This window comes from Apis laboriosa, unplaced genomic scaffold (genome assembly GCF_014066325.1).
Source record: "Apis laboriosa isolate Shangri-la unplaced genomic scaffold, ASM1406632v1 scaffold4_cov146, whole genome shotgun sequence".
Classification (NCBI taxonomy): domain Eukaryota; kingdom Metazoa; phylum Arthropoda; class Insecta; order Hymenoptera; family Apidae; genus Apis; species Apis laboriosa.
In genome coordinates, this window is record NW_025223501.1 from 5,712,717 (window position 1) to 5,739,523 (window position 26,807).

At 26.3% G+C, this 26,807-nt stretch overlaps 3 protein-coding genes across 7 annotated transcripts in view; 1 reads left to right on the forward strand and 2 right to left on the reverse strand.

Moving 5' to 3' along the window:
- Positions 1-20: 20 nt before the first annotated feature.
- On the reverse strand, positions 21-4,980 carry LOC122717244 (annexin B9-like). Of its 3 annotated transcripts, none has more exons than XM_043941105.1 (8): positions 4,821-4,980; positions 4,264-4,408; positions 3,752-3,791; positions 3,292-3,673; positions 2,577-2,656; positions 1,783-2,029; positions 1,372-1,553; positions 21-150 (listed from the first exon to the last, which is right to left on the reverse strand). In XM_043941105.1, the coding sequence occupies exons 3-8, from the start codon at positions 3,779-3,781 to the stop codon at positions 100-102; spliced, it is 972 nt and encodes a 323-aa protein (XP_043797040.1). In that variant the 5' UTR covers positions 3,782-3,791; positions 4,264-4,408; positions 4,821-4,980; the 3' UTR covers positions 21-99. The 3 variants fall into 3 exon arrangements, with proteins under 3 accessions (XP_043797040.1, XP_043797039.1, XP_043797038.1); XM_043941104.1 differs by lacking the exon at positions 21-150 and adding an exon at positions 207-421 and having other exon boundaries at positions 4,821-4,979; XM_043941103.1 differs by lacking the exon at positions 21-150 and adding an exon at positions 637-984 and having other exon boundaries at positions 4,821-4,979.
- Positions 4,981-7,152: 2,172 nt separating this feature from the next.
- LOC122717241 (ATP-dependent RNA helicase DDX51) lies at positions 7,153-9,986 on the forward strand. The gene is made up of 6 exons (XM_043941098.1): positions 7,153-7,216; positions 7,447-8,162; positions 8,285-8,497; positions 8,606-8,816; positions 8,932-9,366; positions 9,448-9,986. Exons 1-6 carry the CDS (start codon positions 7,194-7,196, stop codon positions 9,812-9,814), a joined length of 1,965 nt encoding a protein of 654 aa, XP_043797033.1. The 5' UTR covers positions 7,153-7,193; the 3' UTR covers positions 9,815-9,986.
- A 5,248-nt stretch (positions 9,987-15,234) lies between these two features.
- Positions 15,235-26,807, reverse strand: part of LOC122716946 (lachesin) — a 69,675-nt gene continuing 58,102 nt past the window's right edge. The window contains exons 1-10 of one of the 3 annotated variants that reach the window (XM_043940504.1): positions 22,115-22,223; positions 21,906-22,047; positions 19,789-19,891; positions 18,453-18,568; positions 18,028-18,213; positions 17,570-17,756; positions 17,246-17,377; positions 16,685-16,804; positions 15,981-16,151; positions 15,235-15,619 (exon numbers count right to left, since the gene is read on the reverse strand). In XM_043940504.1, coding sequence (XP_043796439.1) covers positions 15,273-15,619; positions 15,981-16,151; positions 16,685-16,804; positions 17,246-17,377; positions 17,570-17,756; positions 18,028-18,213; positions 18,453-18,568; positions 19,789-19,843 — 1,314 coding nt within the window. In that variant the 5' untranslated portion in view covers positions 19,844-19,891; positions 21,906-22,047; positions 22,115-22,223 and the 3' untranslated portion in view covers positions 15,235-15,272. Of the gene's footprint in view, positions 15,620-15,980; positions 16,152-16,684; positions 16,805-17,245; positions 17,378-17,569; positions 17,757-18,027; positions 18,214-18,452; positions 18,569-19,788; positions 19,892-21,905; positions 22,086-22,114; positions 22,224-26,807 lie in introns of those variants that run through there. The other 2 variants (XM_043940506.1, XM_043940503.1) reach the window with 2 other exon arrangements.

Below are 26,807 nucleotides of genomic sequence, written 5' to 3' on the forward strand. Positions count from 1 at the left end.
AATAAAAATAAACATGTATGTATGGATTAAAAGTCATTTTATTTATCACAACTTTTATTTAAACAAATTTCAAGATTTTAATTAAATAAATTTTTATCTCTAATTCAACATTGCGATCAGAAGTCTTTTCCATTCAGCGTTGCAATCATTCTGGAAAAGAAAGATACTGGTTTTCTCGTTCACACTTTACGATAAATAAAAAGAAATAAAAGAAATGCAAATTTATTGCAAACGAAATATATATATATATATAGTATATATTATACAATTATATTAAACGAATGTTATTAACATCTATGTTAGAGATGCCCATATCATATTTCTTATAAATAAAATTAATGTAAACATGTATTTCTTTCCATAACTTTCTTTAATTCAAAAGCGCGATCAGAAGCCGCTTAAAATCTTCACTGCAGTCACTCTGTAAATGCAAACAGAATGTGGGAAAAATTAAAAGCAATGTTAATAAACGAATGCAAAATAATAATGTATTTATATACAGATTCAGAATAATACACATATGCATGCATATTATAAAAGCTATTTTTAATTAGTAAAATTAGTTAGATAGGCATATAAATTGTCTTATAAATTAATGAACTTCAGTGTGATCTTTTTTTTTTAATAATAAAAAAATAACATATTATTCGTTTATTTTCATTTAATAAGTCTCACAGAGATTAAAGCAGCTTATTTCGATGCAAACGAAATAATTTTATAAGCAAACTCATACACGATAAAATAATTAAACAAGTCCAACCAAAAAAATTAACTACATAATACCGTAATCCCTGCTAATTATTGATATAATTTAGAATAAATATTCAAGTTAAAACATATATATGTATAATAGCTTCGCGGAATGTAATGAAGGAAAATTCCTGGTATTAATATATGATTTAAAAACAAAAGAAGTTGTTCAATGAAATGTTTTCATCCAAGTAGAGTAAGCAATAGTTTCTTGTAGTCTCCTGAACAGTCATCCTGAAATTTAGGGAAAATTATGGGCAGCCAAGATATAGCGAACTAGCTTGTTAAAGGTACTTGTGCTTTACAAAAAATTAAAACACTTATGTGCTTATATATTCTGCATCATTGCTTTGATTAAACTAAGTTTAAAGTTTGTATAAATGTTTCTGTAAAAAATCAACATTTTCACAATGTTATTAATATAATTTTTTTCAATTACAATCGTTGAAAGATTATTAAAATTATAATTTTAATTATTAAAATAATAAATAATCTTTAAATCATACATTGAATACATATTTCATTTTTAATTCGATAGACAATAAAGATAAAAATTACAGAAACATTTTTACCAGTATTTAATATTTTACAATATAAATTATTATCAAAAGTTTAACTTACATCGATGTCACCTGCGAGCGACTGTCCATAGATCTTTTGATAAGCATCTTTAATATCTCCCAAATCTATTTCTGATCGAGCTACGACTATACGTATCAATGTCGAATCATCTGTGCCCAATCCACGCATTGCTTTGTATAATCTTTCCGCGAAATATGCAGTTTTGTCTCGTGCACATTTTACTAAAAATAAACAAATGCAAAAAGTGTAATTTTTAAATATTTTTTAGACAATATTTGAGATTACAATACTTGAAAATATTTGAATTTGCTTTAAAAGACAATCTAAAGAAAAGACATAAAATTAATTGTTTATGTAATTATTTTAGTAGCAAGTAGAAATAAATACAACAAGAATCAAATAATCAAATGTATAATCTATTGCATAAAAATCATGCAACATTGATCTTACCAACTGCAAGATAACCGTCTTCGAGAGATCCTGAGAATTCTCTCTTAATAGCATCTTCTAAACTGTGACCAGCAAGACGCTCATATTCTTCGAAAATTTTTCGTAATTGAGGATAACTTTTAGTAATGAGAATAGCATTGAAAGTACTTTCGTCTGTTCCCCATTGTTCCTCTCCCGCAGCAAGTAATCTTTCAGCATCCTGAATTGCAGCTTCTCCGTCAACATCAGGATTTTCATCTCTATTGGCCTAAACAGAACAATAAAAATAATCGATTAAGAATATTATCGATTAGATATAGATTTTATTTTCAACAAGAACAAAGTTACAAAAAAAAGAAAAAGTATTTCGATGTTCGTTTTCAATATACAATTAAAGAAATAATTCCATTATATTTCAATAATAAATTCATTTGTGTTTATTAATTTATAATTTATTTAATTCATTATTATATAACCATATTATAATAATATATAAATAGTTTTCAACAAATGGAAATGTCGAATTTTTATATATTTAAAGTGAATATTTTTTTTTTTCAGTTCTCCATCATCTCCAGATTAAACGAAAAATTGTCAAAAGAAAAAAAACAATATCGGTGCGATAAGAAGATCAATGTTTTGTTCATATTAAGCTTGTAAATACTATTAACGAAAATATTGTACGAGAGCAAGGGCAGAAGAGAGAGAGAGAGAGAGAGAGAGAGAGAGAGAGAGAGAGAGAGAGAGAGAGAGAGAGAGAGAGAGAGAGAGAGATTATGCATTAAAATATATATAAAAAATTAAAATTTACTTACGCATGAAAGTGAAACTAACAGTCTCTTAAAATGTCCAGAAGTATCGCTCTTCAGATCTTCCTCCAAATCTGTATCGTATACTGCAAGAATATATCATTATAAATTTATATAATTTTGTTAATTCAAAAATATAATTGAAAAAAAAATTGAAATCGTTAATTAATAATTAAAAGAATATATCTATACATGATGTTATATTCATTCGTTTATAAGATATTATAGAGCGAGCATGAATTACAATAATCAAATCATATTGAAGTTTGAAATATTTATATAATATAAAGAATTATTTCTTGATTGATATTCTCATATCGTTTAATAGACGCAGTACTATCCCCACTAATTTCTTCGCGGAATTATTTCACGAGTAAATCATTGACGTTATTTCCAAGATGAATGATATCTCGGTTACACAATGAATCATCAGAGTATAAGAAATACAATTTTCATAATGTTTATTTTATGACTGTGAAATTATTTTAATCAAATTGGAAATGATACCAATCACGATTTTACTTGAATGAATTTAAATTATTTAAGTAAGTAATATAAGCGTTCAATTGTAAGAAAGAAAAAATAATATATCGAATTGATAATAATGCGCTTGCAAAATCTTGCATAAGATAGATAATAATAAATTTTCCAAACTATAATAATTACAAAGATCGTGCAATATTGTATTTATTAAAAATCGTTGGACCGAAAAAAGACTCACGTTCTTTATAGACGGCAGATATGGTTCTTATGCCATAATTGCTAAGGGACGCTAGCACTTCGATGAGAGCACCTTCGTCCGTTCCCATTCCAGAAATCGCTTCGTGAAGTTCTTTAGCGTAGAATTCTGGTAACGGTGTCATCAATGCTAAAATAGCCTTTTCGAAATTACCGCCAAGTTCTGATTTCAATTCAGAGATCAGATCCTTTCCGTACATAGTTTTAAATTTATCGCTTATTTCGAGTCGTTGCACGATACCACGATGGGCAAGGACATCGATTATCGTTTGTTCATCGGTGCCAAAACCTTTCATGGCGGCTCGAAGAAGAGATGCATCTTGTTCTGGGTCAAAAGGATCAGCGGGATAAACCGTTGGTGTACACTGTGAATAAAATCGATTGTATTTTGGTTATTGGAGGATAACCTTTTTAAAAGTTTATAAAAGTTAGATTTAAATTACCTGTACGTGATAATATTGACTGGCCGACATTTCGAATTTGCTAGAATATAAATTCAGATATTAAATAGAAATTAAAATTTATTAATCATTATTTCTATCATTTGATCATGTTCGTATTATATTCATCATCATCATTTTGTGATGTAAATATTACAATGCTAATACTTAAGGAAAAAAATAATAACATAAGTTATTTGTATTCGTATTAATATAATAATTAAGATCGTTAAATTAAAAAATTAAATTAATTCTTCTCTATTTTTCTATATAAAATTGATGTTTTAAAATATAAAAAAAAATATATCTTTATAATTATTTGTAATCAGAAATATATATTTTTATCATCCAAATTATGAGATGAATGATGATGTCATTAGTTCGGTATAAATATCTTTAGAAATTTGCAATTAATTTTATTTTAACTATACACATAAAAAAGAATGTGAAGACTATTATTTCAAATATCGTATTGATCGGTATCTAGAAATGAGTATTCGGGGTGTGGCTCTTACCTTCTTTTTTAGCAGTTGCAAACTTTATTCGGTTTCTCTACGTAGCAATAGCGTTCGGTTGTCGTCACCAACTGAGACAGACTGGTGCTCCGCCGTGGATATTCTCTGAAGGAATGGTGGGAGTAATAAATGGAGAACGTACCTGCTGTAATAAGAAAATAAGATTTAACGATGATTTAATGCATAGGTAATTCATATAATGATTTTATGTAAGTATTATAAATAAAAAACTATTTATAGATTTGCAAACAACCAAAAATTACACGAAACAAATTTAATATTAATATTAGTAAATATGTACACAATTTTATGACGTTTGGATAACTTGTCTCGTATATTTAATGTAAATTTATATTAAAAATAAAAAATATATATATATTTTGTTAATATCACAATCTTTGCTTTCATATATATGTTTCATATATTTGTACTTATAATTTATATATATGTACTTATATATATGTACTCATATATATGTACTTATAATTTAATAATATTATATATTTTCAATATCAAATATTAAAATAAATTATTAAAATAATATTTTTTCATCTTACTTTATAGAATTGTATAATAGAATTACTTTTACTATACTAATGTCAATTTTATATCATGCAATTATTATTTAAAAAAACTGTATCTTTATTTTGTAAATATTGAATAAATATAAATCTCTTGTTATCACTTGAAACATTAAATATTAAAATCTAAATTTGATATCACTATACTAATTTTGAAAATCAAATAAATATAAGCATTTTGATGTGATTACATGGACATACCGGGGTACACTAAATATACTAAGATTCTAGTTATAATATTTCGGAGGAAGTAGGACAAGAATCTCTTGGTGGGAGATGTAACAAAGATTCGATGACGTATCGCGTAAAGAATGTTATAGTGTAACAAAGAAAGATAATTAGAATTAGCTCCCATTCGTTAAAAGATTTTCAAGAAACAAGGCCATGATTGTATGATTGTATGATATTATATATAAATGTAAAGTTCTTTGAAGAATGACGAACCGAAGTTCTTTAACTTACAAGTTACAATTAATAAAATTAAAAATAAAAATGAAGCATAATAATTATTTTTGATTTTTTTTTTATTAATGTACGTATTATATATGTAATTTAAATGTGAAATTGTTCGTTCATTTTTTATTTTTTAAATAAATTCTATACTGAATTTTTACATTTTCACATTTCATTGATTCATTTAAATATATTTAAATATCTTCATAATGAAAATCTAGAACTATAATAATAAAATATTCTTTATACTATTATAATATAAAATTATATATATAAAATTTTATTTTTTTTTTAAATTATATCTTTCTTTATTTTTAATTCTACGAAATAATAAATTTCTTAAGCAATTATTTTCAATAAATAAATATATGAAAAATACTAAATATATTTGTATATAAAAATAATTTATATTTTTAAATCTAATATTTCCAAACTCAAGAGAATAATTTTTTAATTATTTTGTGAATAATTAATCTGTAGTATAAATTTAAACTAATTTAAGACTAACTTATGAATCATACGAACCATTCATAATTTTCACATGAATCAACATATCTATAAGAAAATGTTAATAAGCGTGCATATAAAATTTATGACTAATCAATTGTATATCGATTTCGTATATATAGTAATACTATCGTATATCGATTGAAATTGTTATTAATTATTAATAATAATATTAATAATATAAATTAGAAATCCCTATTCTTACATGTATTTAAATATATGTTTAATATATGTGTAATATATAAATGTATAATATATAAAATCGAACATCAATCTGTGTAATTAATCCAATAATATATAATAATGTAGACAAGAATAATGAAAGAATAATAGAAAAAAAATAAAATTTTGAAATCAGTGCCATCTTTAGAATGCCATAAATTAAACATATAAAGAAAGAATAAAAAATAATAGAAAAAGGATAAATAGGGTAAGAATTGATTACTGGCGCCATCTTTTGAATAATAAAAACATCTTTTTAAAAAATTATTTTTCTAAAATATTTAAAAGATAGTGTTAATTCTCAATTTTTACTCTATTTTATCTTGCTTATGAAGAGATATTCGAGAGATATCATTAGCAATTAATTCTTATTCTATTTCTATTTTCCTCTTTCGATTTTCTATTCTTTCTTTATGTATTTTCATTTGCGATATTTTAGAATTAACGTTAATTTCAATCAAATTTTTACTTTATTTCTATCTTTTTCTTTATTCACTTTTTTTGTCTATTAAGATTTTGTTTTAAGGTTTATTCCATGTAGACGTTTAATTTGATATATGTACAAAACTACGATCTCAATTAATAATTTGATAAATTTAATTAAAAATTAAAATAAATTTAATTTTGTATTTATAATTTATATAGAAATATGATATTAATCTTGAAATTTTATTATTATTTATATGAAATATATTTATATTTATATTTTCAATATCTTATAAAATTGTAAACGAAAATTTTTTTGAAATTTAAAATAAATTTAGAGAAATGAAGTTGAATTGATTTGAAAAATAGAAAATTTTATTATATATATACATATTAATATAATGATAATATGTTATTATTATATCATTATATTGACCTATTACAATATATCTCTTAATTATATTATTTATATAAGTTTTATTAATTATATAAATAAGTAAATAATGTTTCAAGTTTATTTGTTATTTTTTATTGTTAATAAATATATAATTTATTTTTATAAATGTATAGATATGTTTCATAATAAAATTGTCATAATAAATTGTGTTAAATATATTATACATAATAAACTTTAATAAAATTTAGATTAAAAAATTTTTTTTTTAGATAAATTATCCTTAATCTAGTCATTATCTATATAACCTATAAAACGTTTGTAACACGTGAGTGATCATAAACTAAATGAGTTTATTTATAATAAATAGGTAATATTATTTATAATAAATTGATAAATAGAATAAAAGTAACAAAATATAATATTATTAATTTTAAATATTAAATAATAAAATATAAATTAATTATATCATAAATAAATCAACTACATTATGTTTTAATATATTATTTTTATAATTTTATATAAATACTTCCTAAATAAACAAAGTATTATTATTATTTGCATGTATGTAGTTATTAAATAAATATTATTTTTTAATAGATATGAGGGCGAAAAAAAGGAAACGAAGAATGAAAAGAATCAATTAACTGAATTATTGAAAAGAATAGAAGAACGTAAACAAGAAAGAGCTGCTAAAAATAATAATGAAATAAAAAAGAATAATTCTCAAAATCTGCAGGAATTGAATCATAAAAAGAAAAAGAAAAAAACGAAAAATTTTAATGAAGCTTACGTAGAAAATATTAAATTGAATGAAAATTCTATAATAAATGATGATGAACAAAAAAGAAAAAATTCAGATCAAGATCATAAAAAAAAGAAAAAAAAGAGAAAAAATGTTCATAACGAAGAAAATTATGAGAAAAATGATAAGACACTGTATGCTGAAAATACATATAATCAAGATAGTAGTAAAATATCTAATAAATCAATAAATGAAATACAAAAAGAACAACAAACAAATTTTATAGTTTTGGGTGAAAAAAGTAGACATAAAAGCTATAAAGTTAAGAGGATACTACCAGAATGGTTAACTAACCCAAGAATCATATCTGTTGATTTAGATAGTGGTCCAAGTTTAGAAGAATTGAATTCAATTTTAGATCTCAAACTTATTGAAGTTTTGAAAACTAATGGTATCAATAAATTATTTCCAGTTCAAGCTAGTATGATATCTTGGCTATTAAAATGTAATGAAGATAGACAACAGAAATGGTGGTTAAGGGATACATGTGTATCTGCTCCTACAGGCAGTGGTATGAATATATATTATTTATAGACATAATTAAATAATTAAATAATAATATAATTTTATTGATTTAAATTTTAATTAACAAAATTATACATTTAAGGATTATGATATATTTTTAATTTTTAGGTAAAACTTTGGCATATGTTCTACCAATTATTCAAATATTACAATCTCGATTAGTTCCAAAAATACGTTGCTTAGTTGTTGTACCAGTTCAAGAATTAGCTACACAAGTTTATAAAGTTTTTGTTACATATATATCACATACAAATCTAAAAGTTGGTTTACTTTCTGGTGCATCAATATTTCATGAAGAACAAAAAAATATTCTGAAAGAAAGTATGTTGAAACTACTATACTATATTGAAAGTACTTATATATTAAAATCATACTATTTCTATTGTAAAAAATGAATTAATTATAAATTTTTTATAATTTCTAATTTAGGTGCCAGAGGGGAATATATATCTACTGTAGATATAATAATTGCTACACCTGGACGGTTAATAGATCATATATTAAAAACACCAGGATTTTCCTTGAATGATCTTCAATTTCTTGTTATTGATGAAGCGGATAAAGCTGCAGATTGGTTAGAATATCTTCCTGATCCTCATTATCGAAGACCGCGATTAACACTTTTTAACTTACGTTCTTGGTTAGTTTGTGATTATAATTTTTAAGTAATTTTTTTTTTTTTTAAGTAATGTTTATCAAACATATATATATGTATTATTTGATATTAAATTAATGATTTTTTAATTTCTAAATAGCGAAATTCCAGCACAAAAATTATTATTCAGTGCAACATTATCACAAGATCCTGAAAAATTAAATCGTCTTGGACTTTTTCAACCAATATTATTTACATCTGTTTTGGTGACAGACAAAGATGATGATGTAAATTTAGATAAAGAAATAGGTGATTTCATAGGTCGTTATACAAGTCCTAAAGAATTAAGAGAACAAGCAATAGAATGTACAACAGAGTATAAACCAGCAGCTTTATATCATATAATAATCAACAATGATATAATACCTAAAACATTAATATTTACAAACTCTGGAGAAACTACTCATAGATTAACAATCCTACTTCAGTCACTTTTATTTGAAAAAAATATAGTAGTTGGAGAACTTTCTGCCCAACTTGTATCAAAAGAACGCGAAAAAATACTTAATAAATTTATAAATGGAAAAATTCAAATGTATGTTTTATTAACTATTATATTAAAAATTGAATTTTAATATTTTTGTAAAATTCTCTTATATTTATATTATATTTTTAGACTTATATGTTCAGATGCATTAGCAAGAGGAGTAGATATTCCAGATGTACAATTGGTCGTATCATATGATCTTCCTAAACATATAAATGGTTATATTCACAGAGCAGGAAGAACAGGACGTGCAGGTAAATCTGGTACTGCAATATCTATATTAACACCGAAACAAGTTGGAATATTTAAGCATATGTTGAATAATGCTCATAAAGTAATACCAAATATTGATAAATTAGATTTAAATTCTATTATAAATGAAATTGATTATTCGAATCATATTGATAAATTAAAACATATTCTTGAAATAGAAAAACAAAATAATTTAGAACGTATAAAAACTATTAAACGAACTCATTTAATAAGTTCAAAATAAAGTATTTATTTTTTATATAATATTAAATAAAATATGATTAATATTTGAAAATATTTATTTATAATTGGAAAATAAATAAATCAAGTACAAAATAATGAACTACTTTAGATAAGAAAATAGAAATTTAGGAAAGAAGGTTCAAAATTCATAACTCATAAAATAACATCGATAATAACATTTTATTGTCTGAATTTAATATTATCGTACAGTGTACATGATGTACACAATGCTCGTTCTTTATCGCAATTTGTCCTGTTGAGTCTCATATCGTTAAATTGTATATTAATTATTATCTTTATTGTTACATTTTTGATAAAGGCAAGTTATTTTTATATTTTTAATTTATAAAAGATAAATAATCATTTATTGATTAATGACACAAGTTACTAGTTATATTACTATTATTGCTGCGTATAATTTCATAATTTCAGACTGTTGATTACATTTTATATACAGTAGAAATTACCCAACTAATAAACTAAAATTATAAGATATACAAAAAGAGAATGAAAGAGAGACAACAAAGTCTCTTTACAAATTGTATTCAATTATGAATTTAATAATAATATAGTAAAATTATAATCTGTTTGTCTTGTACTTATATCTGCCTCCTGTTATATGGAAAAAGTCATAGCATACAATAATTATTTTCAGTTATATATGTTTACAGATTAAATATGATTTTTAGATTTAATTGCATTTTTATAGAATATTTAAAATTATTAAAGCTCATTTTATAATTTTTAATAAAACATATAATTTATATTTAAATATTTGTAAAATTATTATACTAGTATGTCTAACAAATTATTAATATGTATAATTGGTATAAATTAGAATTAAAATTAAATATTTAAGCACAATAGTTTGTTTCTTTTTATGAATTGATACATAATACAAAGATATAAAATATGTATTTATATATAAAATAAATATTTATGCTAATTTATTATAGATTTACATGATGAGATTTACAAAATGATTAAATAATTTTCAGTCAATAATTATAAATGGTCATTTTTGTCAAAATACGTATGAATGAATTTAAAAAAAAAAAAGATTTTCTGCATATTTAACTTCTTTTTAATTTACAATATTGATTTTGTATCTTTTTAATTTAAAATATTGATATTGATTATAATAATTCATACAACGAATTTAATTGACCAAAAATAATTAAAAGTATCAAAAACTTAAATTTTAAAAATTAATTGATTAAATTATTAATTTTATAAAAAAAATCAGTGTAACAAAACAAGGTCAATCAGATTGTAAAACTTAATTATTAAAGGTAATTTTAAATTTTCGTTGTGAGAAATGCAATGAATGACCACATCAACTTAACTTTGTAACATTACAGGGTGTTTCTCTTACTATATTATCTAAAGATAATCTGTCGATTTATATATTATATATTATATATTATATATTAAATTTTTTTGTTTCACATATATAAATACAACAATTGTCTCGACATCGGTTTTTTGAAGAATGATAGCCAAATTATATATACCGACACGGTATTATTTGGTGGCACTCTTTTTGACGTAACGAGAGATTCCTGTATATATTATGTATAGAATACATATCTAACAAATGACTAAACATTCTTTTTATTTTAATATATTACATTCTGAGACCTTTGATATCTTATATAAAACGTTTTATATAAAATGATATTTTATATAAAACGAGGTCTCATTTAATATTATTATATTATATATTATATTTATATGCTAATAATTTTTTTTCTAGTTTAAAGTTTCATCAACAATGCCATATTTGTTTCTATCTTATTTACATATCATGTTACATATTGTTATATGTGTTTTTATAGCTATATATACATACACAAAACATGGTCCTATGATTTATATATTACCGTGTACATGTATATTATATTTATCGCCAATAAATTCATCATATTTATATGATAACATTATAATAAAAGGATATTTTATGCATATTTCCTTACTGTTCATATACATATTTATATAGGAAATATATTAAATAATTTATGTTATCCTTTAAAACCCTCAGAGAATTTAGTTTTTATATAAATGAGGATAATGAATATTTGATTTACATTATTGATATAAATTATTTATAAATTATTATTAAATAGATTAAATAAATTATTAAATTTTTTTATTTTGTCAATTTATTTTTAAACTTATAAACTATATTATAAATTATATTATTTATATTAATACCATGTTTTACTAGATTTAAAAAGAAAGTTGATACTAAAAAATTAAATGATTACATATTAAATTATGAAAAATTATCATACATAAAAATTAAAGATTACAATAATATTTATATATGGTATTTTTTAAAGTATAATATGTTATTATTTATGAATATATATTATGTTCTCAGAAGGTTTTTAAGGTTCAGTTTCATTATACCATATTTATTGTCATGTATTTTATTTCATATATTAGTATATTGTAATTTTTTTAACTAAAGGATTCTTTTATTGAATGATTAAAATGAATTTATAATTAATTATGTACAACATATAAAAGTTAGCTTTAAATATAACACTTAATTCTTTCTTATAATATTTTTTATAATATATTTTAATATCTCATTTTATTTCATAAAGTAAACAATTGAATAAATAAATCACAATAATTTTAAAATTATTTTAAAAATAGAAATAATTATATATATATAAATATATAATAAATTATTTATTTATAATAAATAAATAATAAATATAAAATAAATATAATATATATAAATAATTATGATTATACTATTTAATAATTGCAAACTTAATATATTACAATTTAATATAATAACAAAAATTTTTTTTTTAAATATAATAATTAAATATAATATAATTTATTAATATTTTGAAATAGATATATCAATTGTAATATTAACTTTAAATTATATATTTACGAATATGAAATATATATAAAGTGATATATATATTGTAATTAAAATATAAAAATTTAAAAACATACTGTAATAGATATATTATTATAATTCCAATAGAAAGAATTATTTGTTTTGCTATTAAGTGAAGAATATTTTGTAAGAAAATACTATACAAAATGTATGGAAGATGCAGATTTGTGATATATATTTTGATCAGAAGAGATATTTTAATACATAATACAGAATTCATATATTGTACATTATGCAACTAAGTTATAAATCCCTTTATATTGATTTTTATTATATATATGTATCATTCAAATAATTTATTATGGTTTATGAAATTACCACAATAAAGTAAGATATTAAAGAAATTTAATATTAATATTTTTGATTTTTTGTTAAAAGAAAAGAAAAAGAAAGAAAGAAAAAATTTAAGATCTTTAATCATTTTAGAATTATTTTTCTGTTAAAAAATATATTTTATATTTAAATTTACTGTTTTCATATTATAAATTAAAGATATTCTTTTTAATATACAAAAATAATTTTTAATAAATTTGTTTTAATTATGTTTTAAAAAATTTTATATAATTTTTTTACAAAATTAGTTGCATAGTGCACATTTATAATATTTCTAAAAAATTTAGAAACATTTATCTTAATTAATATTACTGATGAAAATATATAAAAAATATTATTGATAAGATCAAATTATATACACAAGTAAAATTTTAATACCAATTCTTTTGACTACCACTGTACAAAATACAGTAACATCTATCTAACTTAATGATTTATTATTATTATTATTATTATTATTATTATTATTATTATTATTATTATTATTAATATTATTATTATTATTATTACTTACTAAGATATATTAAATTTGTATTTGCATTTCAGTAACAATATTTATATAAAGCACAAGATTTATATAAATTGAAATGTAGATAAAAGCATAAGAGATGCAAAAATAATATCAAGAGATTTAATTAAATACGTTAAAATATAAAGATATGAATATTGATTTATAATGTTAATGTTTATCGTTTGAAAATCATAAAAAAAATCATTCTTGCAAATATTAAATTAATTTGATTTTTAACTTTGATTAAAAGTTAGAATTTTTTTAAATAGAAGATATATATTGAAATTAAAAATTATGATATAATTTTCTAACAACTATTTTTGCATCTCTTTGATTAGACATAAAATTTGAGATATGTACTAGTCGCGTCGCGAAACCATTATAATTTTTTATTTAACAAAATACTCCAAAAATAAGTATTCTATATTGCATTTTATCGTAACGAAATTTATATGTTACATAAATCATCATAAATTATTATAATAGACTATATATATTTCACGTTTTTATTTAATAAAAATATAAAAATTTATTACGTAGTAAGAATATTTTTAAAAAGTCTTCATATAGAGTCGAGATTTTAATTGCAATTTTTACGTTTAGCTCCTATATATGATATACAGAATAAAATGTATACGTAATAAAGTAATATAAATAAGTATAAATAAAATATTAGTAAGATATAAAGTACAAGTTTATCATATATATGGAATAAAATTATGTATGATCACAGAAGAGTTGATTTTTTATAAAAAAAAAGATAAAAAAAAAGACAAAGATTTTTTTGAACATAAGTATAATTATATATATCTATTTGATTATTTTATATATATTTTAAATGTTTAGAATCCATAATAGATCGACAAAATTTACTTTGATATGAAGACTTTCTTAAATTACAATTTATCTAAAATTTATGTAATGTTTTTCGTCGTAATTGGAATCTAATACTTAGTATGTCAATTTAAATTCATAGACTATTTATGTAAATATTTACATCATTAAGAGAAACCTTCTTATGTTGGTCGCGCCGCATATCTCATTAAATCTAAATATATATATAAATATGTATATATATATGTATATATATATATTCATCTTTGTTTCGTCGAATGAAGGGAAGACCTATATTTTTTTTTGTCTCCATAAGAATTAAATCTTCATTGACTGTCCTTTCTAAACTTTAATTTTATTGTAAACGTTGGTGATTAATCACTTTTATAAAGCAATTAATTACTATCATTTAATCAATGACTTTTCTTAAACGATCGGGAACATTTTAAAGCTTACAAGTTTAACTTATTGAGATATGTTAAACCTTGCTCTTTGTATTATTATATTATATCGTTCTTAATATAATGATTTACGAAAAAGAATTATTAAGGATTTAATCAAAATAATAAAATTATAATGATAACTATAAGAGATTCTTAAATTATATAAACAAATTCTAAATTTGTCTCGAATAATCATAAATAAATATATATAAATAAATTATTAAATTGTTCCTCTTTATCACAGTTGTAAAAAGTAACGACACATTTCTTATTTTATATATAAAAAAATTCTTCTAGTTATATATAGAAATTAATCAAATATAATTATTATTTCCTATCTTATTCCCGAATCGTTTTAATTCTTTGTCAATATTTATTTCGTTGTTATATTTTTTTTCTCTCAATAACATATATTTTAAAATATAAATATCATACTTAAGATTAATAAAAATAGCGTGATCTGTTCCAAACAATGCCTCGAATTGGCAGTGTTAATATTTAACCATGGTGGAGGTAGCGATGGCGATACCAATGGCCTTTCTGTTCTATGGCCTTCTTGAAGTGTACTACCAGCCATAATTTGCGTAGTACTAAGATCTTCATCGTGTCCATGAGAATCAAAATCTTCGAAACCTATATGTATCTTCCTGCCGTTGTTATTACTACTCTTTTTTTTCCCTTTCGATATAAGTTTCTTTCGAGGTTTCAGATCGGTCATTTTTATGAAAGGGCCAGGAGTTGTTTTTGCAACAAGATGTAATTCTAAATCGAAAGAAGAATTAATTACCCATGTTATAATGATATTTTACATCGAAAAGTTATTGTTAATTATATATTATATTGTGTTCTTTTATAATTAAATTTATAATTAATTCATATCATTTGAAATAGTATCAAATTTTTAGAAATTTTTAAATTTCATTTTATACTTAATTTATTTCGATTTAAACTTATAATTTTATGAATAAGCGATCATGAAGTTAATATTATTGGAATTTTAATTTAAATTTGATCAAATCAAATCAAATATTAAATAGGAATGTATACGAAGAAACACTTGTGCTATTAGTAAATAAATGCAAGAAAACGCAATGAAACATCACTGGAATTCTTAAATACTTACCTTGTAAACGAACAATGCCATCAGCTTTTCCAAGAGCATTTACGGATGAGCAAACATACTCTCCAAAATCTTTTTTCTCTAAAGAGTTAACGGTAAGGTTCATTTGCCAAGAATACTCGTTCAATGCATATTCTGACATTGTATATTTTTCACTGGGCAGTAGTTTTTCACCTGTTTTCAAAAATAAGAATATTACAATATTTTTCATAATAATGGTTCTACTAAAATAATTAAACATATTTCTTGCAATTTTCAATGCGTCTCTCATTCATTTTTGCTTGTTCATATTGTTATATATTATACATAATCGATTTTAGACGCCCGATTGGACAAAATAGCAGTGTTACTTCGCCTCATGTTCCTTAAGAGTCAGTTGCTGTCTAATGAAATCGGGTTAAAGTTCCCTTTCGGATCAATAGTTAACCCTATAGAATTCGCGAGCTCAATACAAATTCTATTCGGCATTTCGTAACCGCTCTTACCTTCTTATTATCAGTGCATCAAAATAGTAAGTGAGCATCGAATATTAACTTAAATTTATACACTCTTATATCACATATATTTGAAATAAAATTGATTCACTTATTATATATTGATTTACTAATACCTAATTAGTTAAAAATTTAAAACTCGATTAATAAATTCGAATATTTATAACAAATTATAAACAAAAGTTGCAAAGACATCAATAAACATTTATTTACCTGTATTTTGATGCCAAGTATTCAATGCTTGTGGGGAAGCTTCAACGTGGCATTGAAGAACAACATCGCTATTGACTGGAGCTGCTACTAATTGATTCGTTACTTTTATAACAGGTGAAACTGTAATAAAAACAATCCTATATTGTATTGTATTATAAAAAGAATAAGATACGTAATACTCGACGACGTCTGATCATAACGTATCTATACTACTACCCTGATCATGATAGTTCTGTACTACTTGTCTAACAATAATGGACTTATACTACTTGTTTAATACTATAACAGACTTATATTACTCTCTAGATTCTAGGCCTACTATACTATTAGATTGTAAGTCTATTACTTGTTTAATATTATAACAGACTTATATCACTCTCTAGATTGTAGATCTACTATTTTTCTGATCTATAATGAACATTTATATTAATTGTATAAATATAATAACGTTAAATAAATAATTAAATTTGTAAATTGCTAAAAATTTTGTTCCCTATTTATTGCTCTTACTCGTGATTTTCTAATTAAAATTTATTCAATAATTCTATGATAAATACGTACAATGAACTTGTACAGAGTAACGTTTGCTGACTGTTGGAGGTACATTGTTGCTGGCTATGCAAAGATACGTGCCCATTTCTTGTCGAAGAACTCCAGTTAATTCTAAAGTTTCACCTACGTAAGTTTTTAACACTGAAAGATAAAATTAAAATTGTCATTTAAAAGTGAAATATATCTACTTATATACGTAAAATAATATAGTGATAGTCGCATTAATATCATGAACTTTTACACTGCTATTTGTAAATATTTCGTTAATAATTTATATCGTATCTGTTTATAACGTTATTATTAAAAATTAACCGAAACATCTAAACATCTTACATTGCTTTTGTCCATCTTCTCGAAGAATGATATTCCGTCCATCTTCTCGTTTCCATGTGACGGTAGGTTCCGGTGAACCGGTTGCAACGCATTTTAACTTTATTTCACCACCTTCGTGAGTTACCATACCTTCGGCAGATTTATCGTCTATTATATCCGGTGGTATCACCACTTCCACGTATCCGTTCTAGAAATAGAATAATTCAAATTTTCAAGTTAAAATTATTATTACTACTATAGCAAATTTCTCTGTCACGATTCTCAAAGGAATCGTTGTTGTCATTTTCATTAATTACTCCACAACGATAAAATATAGAAATTCTTTTTATTTCCTCCTTTAAAAAATATGAGAAGAAAAATTAATCAAATGATAATCTTACAAGAGGGCCACGATACAAAAATGGCAAATATCGTTTTTAATATCATACATGTATACAATTTTTTTAAATTTCACTCACCTGACTTCGCATAGGTTCTGTGTTGATTTGACACATATAAGCACCGGAATCATTCTTTTGAACATTCGATACGTGCAATTTCCACGTGTTATGTCCATTATGCGTAACCGAGAGTCTTGGATTATGTGCTATTAAATGTGTATGTATTGCCAAAATTGCTCGAGAATCTGACTTCATCCAAGCCACCTAAGAAAGATATACAACAAACTGTGGTAAAAAATTTTTATTCTTCTTTTTTAATGAATAATAATAATTTACGATAAATTTCTTTTTTATATATAGTGTGACGCATCTGTATTTTCGATTATATTCGATGTTAATGCAAAATTTTTTTCGTGTCATATATGATATCGAAAGCTCTTTATTAACAAGGCGATCACGTTCGATCTTTTTTCTCTTTCCCCGAAGAAGCAAGCGCAAACTACCTTGTACGAATGCAGATTATTCACGACACAAGTGAAGAAGATGTCACGGCCCTGGATCACCGTGTGATTCTCCAAAGGAGCTAAAAATTCTGGCAATGGTTCTGGAGTTATTTGACCTGAAAAAAAATTCATTTAAACTTTTTAACGTAATTACGCTGATAACCGTCTCTCATAATATTTTACATTACAATGTATCCGATGAATTTTAGTAAAAAAAATTGTAATATCAAGCAATCGCTTATTTTACCACAGACTCGTATAAACTTCTCCTACCAGTGTAATAACTTTCAAGATAATATAAAATGTTTGACCAAGACGTTCGCATTTCGATAAAAATTATCTCTCGTCGATCTTGCAATCTTGAACGCAGCTCCTCCATTTTGAACAAAGGAGGGCGCCACGAGAGTGTCTCGCGTAATTACATTCCGTTAAAAGCTTACCGGATAAATCCTTAAAATGCAGTTTCTCGCGATATAGAAAAATAAGTTTACGAGGACAACGAGGGTCATAGCCGAACATAGGTGTCGCGGGATATATATTTATCAGTGTGGTGGTGGTATAAGTAAGTAGCGGTGGTTCGGTGCGGTGAATGGCTTTTTAACCGTTCCTATCAGTCTAAAAAGCCCGAGGTTCTGTTACTTACTGGAAAAGGCTACGTCGCTATTCAGCTCAGAGGCCGCGTGCCCAACTAAATCACGCCGGATTTAAGTGGATTTTACAAACTCCCCCACGTGCGACTACGACGATGTATTGCCCTTGTAAGGTTGTTGCGACGCCATTCTACCGCAACGTGGTATATCCTCGTCTAAAAGATTTCTCTCCTCTCCCCCTCTCCCCCTCTCCCCCCAGTTTTTTTCATAAAATTACCTACTTCCATTCCATGATTTTTATATAAATAGAACGATAATGAGGTGGATCGTTTCACTTTATAGTTTAACCCAATGATAATATATCCTCGAGGGGGAAAAAATTTCTTATTTTCAATTAAGTGAATATTTCTCGTTCTTGAAATTTTACCTCAGTTATCATCAAATTCTAAGCTATACTCAGATAGCAAAAAAAAAAAAAAATACTTTACCTATTTGATTATATATTTTCATTTACTTTTATTTCTCAATTAATTAATACGTTTTGAGAGGAATCGTCTCGGTCTTCAAAATTTATGAATTTCGATATTCTATAATGCTTCGAGTATTTAAAAAATTGTATGATAATCTGCATAGAAAATATGTACAAAATAGGGCAAAAGGATGACAACATCGAATGCAAGGGCATTGGTAAAAGAAAAAAAAAATAATGGTAGATTATTTTAAACGAAAGGATAAAACTCACTCACATAAGCAAAGATGCAGAACTGCGGTGAAGAGGGCTGCAAGTTTCCGTGCTGCCATGAGAATCAATCACTTTTGCGACGACAGTTTGGCACGTTACTCGACGATCTGAAATCAGAAATGGGGAATACACTATTTTTTAGATGAAAGAATTTTAAATTTAATTGACGGATCGTGCGACGGATTAATCCGAGGAAAAAATGTTCGGAAAGTTGCAGCTTCGTGTATAAGCAATCCGATCGAATCTCTTTAAGGAATAAAGCGAATAATCGAACAACCAGAGTAATGGATCGTCGACCGATGTTACTTTTGAATGCTCTCGAGGGCTGACCCATTATTCAATGCCAAATCTTAATCAGTCTATTGTACCCCTAATTTTCAATGATTAATTCGAATCAGTCCATTATATCCTTAATTCATTTTTTTGCGGAAAGAGGTGTTGGAAAGGAGGATCGATGGTCATTTTGACAGTTTTTTTTTTCCCTTTCGTAATTCGAACCGGAATAATAATAATATATAATATATATTATTATATATAATATATATTATTATATATTATTATATAATATATAATAATAATAATAAATAAGAATGATAAATTTGATCGGTTTTTTAGCCGGTTTCGATTTTGGAAAATGAATTTTTTTTTTAGATTCGACGAAGTTTTACGACTCGTAAAAATTTTTTATTCGAGCTCTTCGATTCATATGATTGAGTTTCAGATTATAGACTTTCTCTATCCTCCTTACTTAAAATTGAAAAAAATCACTTTTTCATCAACTTTCCTATAACTAATTCTATAATACGTGCGTTACATCTCGAGATACTCGAAAGCAACGTTGATAACTCCCGATACGAAACCGGATCGAAATAGTAGTTGGCCGCATAAAAGCGGATAAAAGAGCAAGAAGAAGAAGAGAAAAAGGAAGAAAGAAAAATCGTAAAGTGGAAATGGAAGGTGGAGAGAGAGAAAAAGAAAGAGAGAGAGAGAGAGAAAGAGAACGGAAAGACGCGATTGATTTATGGTAACAAGAGGCCGCGAAGCGTGGTAAGTGGGCTATTTTTCAATGAAGCCAAGGGAGCGAATGAATTCTCTTGGGGAAATGGAATTTTGAGCGATTCGTGCTCGCTTCAACGGCGTATCAAAAGCCACGGTTGCCCGTCATACGTGCCTCAGTCACCGTTCGGTGATTTCGCGGCTTCTATTTCGATACTTGGCACGGAGAGAGGGGGGGGGAAGAAGGAGACGAAGGATGGTGCGCGCGGTAAGTTATGACTTTCGGCTACGTCTCTCCACCGCCATCTATGAATGTATGCATGAGATACCAACTTTACGCTTTATGCATTAAACGCAATGGCGATAAGGAGGCACCGATGCCGCGAGCATGCTGGAGAAAACTGTAATCGTTCCTCCGATCGTGTTACCGCGCCGAAGATACATATATATTTTATCGTTTAATCGTTTAAGCTTGATTTATACAATTTATACACGTTCATTGCGCGTTAAATACGGGTATATAGAGAATCCGACTTCGGAAAGTTTAAAATATAAATGTTTTGAGTATCTCTCGATTATGAATAAAGGTTATGCTCGAAACTCGAAGATTCAGGTTTCAATTTAAAAGAATTTTTATCCTTGTCGATAAATCTTAACGAGACGGTTACATTAGTAGATACATTTTCGTGGATTTTTTTTTCGAGAATAAAAAAAGAATAAACATGGACGCGAAAAATTCATGTTGGTCGCGAAAAATGCCGAGAAATACGTTTGCTCACGGGGAATTAAATTTACACGGTCTGTACACGTGTAAGACGATCTATACATTTCTATTAAAATCTTTATTTTCGTAAGAGGATTGTAAGGACAGAGAACGTTTATATTTCAGTAGTTCACGCGTTTGTTTCATCGCTATTCTCGAAACAGAATTTCCTTAACCGTTAAACCGTTAAAATTTATACATAGAGAGATAAACGCTCGACTTTAAACGAAGCTAATCTCGAATAACAATTTCTTTCCCAAGGAACAGTTTTGCGTTTTTTTTCTTTCTTTTTTTTTTTTTTTTTTTTTTTTAATTATATTCAAAGTTGAACGTAGAAAAGTTGGAGGCGAGCTGGAACATACCGTATCGTAGTTTCTTCTCAGGATTCACAGTGGTGGAAAAGCAAAGTAACAAGATTTCACTGCTACTAACTCAAATTATTACCGGTAATGCCCTCGTTCCAGCTTGACGAACTTCGGGAGAGTCCTTTTCCGACAGAGCTAACTGAAAAGTTTCCGAGAAAGATTCAAAACCTGTTAAAGAATGCCTGAACAACGTTGCTCGACACTACCCTTAGGATGTCACCAACAGAAATGTCGCTCCCGAACGATGACAAGAATTAAGTTTCGTCCTCGTGTTGTGGCACGCGGCTTTACACCACGATGAACAATGACGACCAAGTTTCTTCGTCTTTCGCATTAAAGCTCGCTATCTACGTCTCGGTATCTACGAAAAATAATTACCATCAATTGTTTTATAAAGTTGGAGAGTATCTTCTGCAAACGATCTTTTGTAATTCTCTTTATAATTTATTTTATCTTTTATCGTATATGTAATCGTTCAATCAATGAATTGCGATTTTTTTATTTTTTTTAATACAATGTTCTTCGTGAATATTGAAGTTATTCCATGATGATAAAATTCTTATGTGTTGATTCCTTAAATTTTCTTTATCTTGTATAAAAAAGGAATTTAAAAAAAAAGATAGAAAAATATTGATGAAATATATCACATTCTATACATTGTCTCGTTATAATTATTACATTATTCGTATCATATTTTACAACGTGTTAATTTGGATTTATTAGGTATAGCCAAGGATATATTTTGGAAAATGTGTATCTGATGAAATAAAAATGTTTCGATGGAAATACGATCCACGGGATTTTTCTCCATCGGTCTTTTGTCTTCTCTTCTTTTATTTTGTACTTTATGTAGAGTATATTTTTTCTCTTATATGATCCGTACCATCAGTTAATCACAATATATGACTGTATTAACACAAGGTGTCACTTTAACGCGACGCACAATTTTTTAAACATTTACATTCATATTATAAAGTTTTTTTCAAAAAATTATTGTCATTTATTTAATTTCTTAAATTAACTGAGCTGACAGATATATTCCATATATATCATAATTTCAAAAAATAAATTTTTATATTATTTTTCCACTTCATTATCTAGTACACATTCATTCTTGATTCAAGATAAATAAAGAAACTTGAGTATTAAGTTCATTATTCTTTTTTTTTTGAATTAAAACAAACAAAGAATCCAGTGTTTCCTCTCAGTACAAGAAATAAAGCATAAAAACTTGCGCACAATCTAAATAAAAAAATAATCCTTTCAAATTTATATTACTCGTAATATGATTTAATATAATTTATTCTCCCATTCAATATACTCACTTATTTATAATAACATAATTGAAACATGGTTAACAATTGCACCGCTCAATTATTTAATATTGAATCCTAATGGTTTAATAATGCTGGCAAAGGATGAAATACGTCGCTTTTTGCGAAGTATTCTCGTCAGAGGTCCGTTCGATCGAGGTCATATGGTAGACCGTGTTGATAGAGGAAACGCGTTACGGAAGTGCACCGCGAATACAAAAGCGGCACTCTATCGTGTGCCTTTTCGCGCGTCTCGTATCAGTCAGGGAAGGGTATCCTCGAAGAACAAAGAGATGTTTTGCGAGTCAAATACCATCGGTCCCTCCAACAACCCAGGAATTCCTCTAAATGGAGCAAAGAAACATTATACAGTTCTTCCGTTCTTGGAATGCGTCTGCTTTTGGTATCCTCTATCTCCCTTTCTCCCCAACAATTGAAGGTGATCGAACCGCTTTCCAGAACTTTCCAACTTCCGGCAACCTATTTGTTCCGCCATTCGATTCTCCTCGACGATAAATCGCACACGTAACATTTGTCACGTTTAAATGAATATTTTCGATATCTATTAATTTTGGCAATCAATTTATTTCTTTATTATATAATCAACTCGTGCTTTCTTTGTCTTTGACAAAATATAGAATCTATTTTTTTGGATCTATAAGAATTAATTATTCTTATAAAATCTGAAATAATAATTATTAAAAACGTAGAAATTATATTTATGATTAAATATTCTCGGAAATAGTATATGCATATTCAAAATTTTATTCGACAAAAAAATGATATATGTTCGATTTAATTCGGTGATAAATAAAATAAATATACCTTATACGAAACATTGTATAAAAATCATTAAAAATTTCTGAACGTAAATATGAATAAAGCTGAATTTTATTTTCGATACGCGTATATGGAAAGATGGAGAACCATTGGCATAGAATATGGAATAATCTAAGACAAAAAGATAAATGCGATAACGAGAAACATTTCTAGATTTGCGACGAAAAACATTAATCTATTCCTTGAAATATTATCAAGAACGGATCAAGGAAATAGCGTATACGAAGCGTGTACGTACGTAGATCCGGTTGCAACTTCATTCCCTTTTAACTATATCAAAGTTACATAAGCTTGCGTTGTACACGTTAGTGGTATATCGAGAGGGAGGGGAAGGAGTAGAGGGAATGTGCACGTTCGAATAACCTGTTCTTGTATCGGCTGACTGAATAACTGCGGGCTACCTGTCAGAAACAAGTATCGACGTCGAACGATAGGGACCCGGTAAATGCACCTATGGAGTAGTTGAGCAAAAGTATTTGTGTTTTTCTTTAGTTCCATAAAATTTATCAAACGACCCGTATTCATCCGACCGTGCTCGATACATTCGCTTATAGACGGATGGAGACGGAACCTATATCCCGCTCGTTCACGGTTCGAAGCATCAGTCCTGTCTCGACTAGTTACCATTTCGTGTATCCGACAGATACTTCTCTTACCCACTTTCATCTATCGTCTTATTCCAATTATTCGAACATTAATTTTCATTTCTCCCAGCCGAAAAACAAACACCGGTGTTTGGACCGTCTCATCGTTATTTCTCTTATTTTCCAGGACTAAAAATATCGACGAGAGGCGCCATCTCTCGACGAATCCATCCTAACACTAGTTCGCGATACTCAACTTTTTCTTTTTACCGATATTACCAATCTTCTAATTTATATATTTCAAGTTTCGCTTCACTTTTCAGACGTAACAATTTGGAAATGGAAAGATCTATGAAGCGTGTCGTGCTCGTAATCCGATATTCCGGTCAGGGATAGATAAGAAAGTTCCTTCTAAAATCGGTAGTGTAATAATTATGCGAGGAATGTCATACCGGCCGTGCCACCCGCATAACAAGTGGCCCTTCCTTCTGCCCGGGAAATCATCCCATACCCAAGCTGTAATCTTTTCCTCGAGATGATTCATCGGGTGGAAGGTGGATTCGTTTCCTTCTCTCGTTTTTCCTGCCTTCCTACTTCGACGCTTCGGGGTCAGACTTGTAAATGGACTTCTGGAAGTAGCAGCCTCTTGCAAACGCCGCGAGACACTGACCCGATTGTATGCCGTAATGGAATGGCGAACTCGCTGAAATATTTCTTTTAAAGCGATCCGATTTCTTTCCTTTCGGGATATTAAAAGTTAAACAAGATCGAGTTAATTGAGTGAGAAGTTTGAAACACCGTTGACATCGATACTACCGGCTATGAATAGAAGAGTAACTTTAGACTTTCTTTAATCTTTTTCGTTCATCATATTGGCACGTTTCGATGTTTTAAGTTCGATGTAATAATATGATCAAGAATATTTCATTTTTTTTCTACTTCAATTTATTTGATTACGATATAAATATAATTTGATGTAAATTTTACGTCAATTATATTAACACGATACGAAGATTAAAATGTTAAAAGAAATATTTGTCGATATTTAATTTCTAATATTTATTAAGGCTAATTAAAAATATCAGTTCAATTCGTCAAACCGAAGTTCTTAATTAATATTTTATGTGAATACCAAGTAAATAAATTCAACGATTCAAGAATCGATTAATACTAGATTTGAAGACAAAGAGAAAGATGTTACGTTCTCAAATTTTAATTTTACGTGAAGAATTTTTACATATATCGTAATTAAATTCTATTAGCGTTTAAATATCTGTTTTAATCGTCAATTACGATTATACGTTGATTTAATTAAAATTGGATCGTTAATCGATATTAAATATTATCCAACACTATCGTATATCGGTCACATTAATATGTAACAAATGAATTAAACAAAAATTAAATTCATTTATTACAAAATTCTATTAACATTTAACTACACATGAATATTTTCATTTCATATGGTTTGCCAACAAGGGAGAACGTTTGTGATTCACCATAATCTCGATAAACTTATTATTGCGTCAATTATTTGAACTTGATTACATCGTTACTATTTTTATCACTATTCTATCATTTCTTGAAACTTGTATTGATTGATGTATAAGTAACATTTTGCATGATATATTTAATGCTTTGTAGTACCATGACGAATCAGAATCACAATTTTGAATCATAAACAAGATATTTTTGTTACACTGATCAACACGTAAACGTTCTTTTAATTTTTTTCAATAAACTTAACCAAGAAACAATAACATTTAAAAAAAAAAGCAAGAAGAATAAAAATGATATATTCGCGTATAATGAATTCTTCATCAAAACGTCAGATAGTGAAATAATTAATAAGATAGGCAATAACGAATAATTTTATGATTATCCAAATCACCTCGATTAATTCTAATGATCGATGCTTTATTTTTTATTAAAAAAATTTTTTTACTAAAAAAAAAAAAAAAAAAAGAAACAAGACGATCTCTGACTCTCTTGAGATAGGAATCGATAGATTCCTTATTAACTCTCTTTATTAAATGTGACAGAACGGCAGAAGCATAAGCCTCGGAAGCTCCGTTTACCGACTACAGCTCACGGTACAGCGAATGTCAGCCGGTGATGGGTGGGCGCGAATTAGCACGATTAAGATGGTATCGCATCCGAGC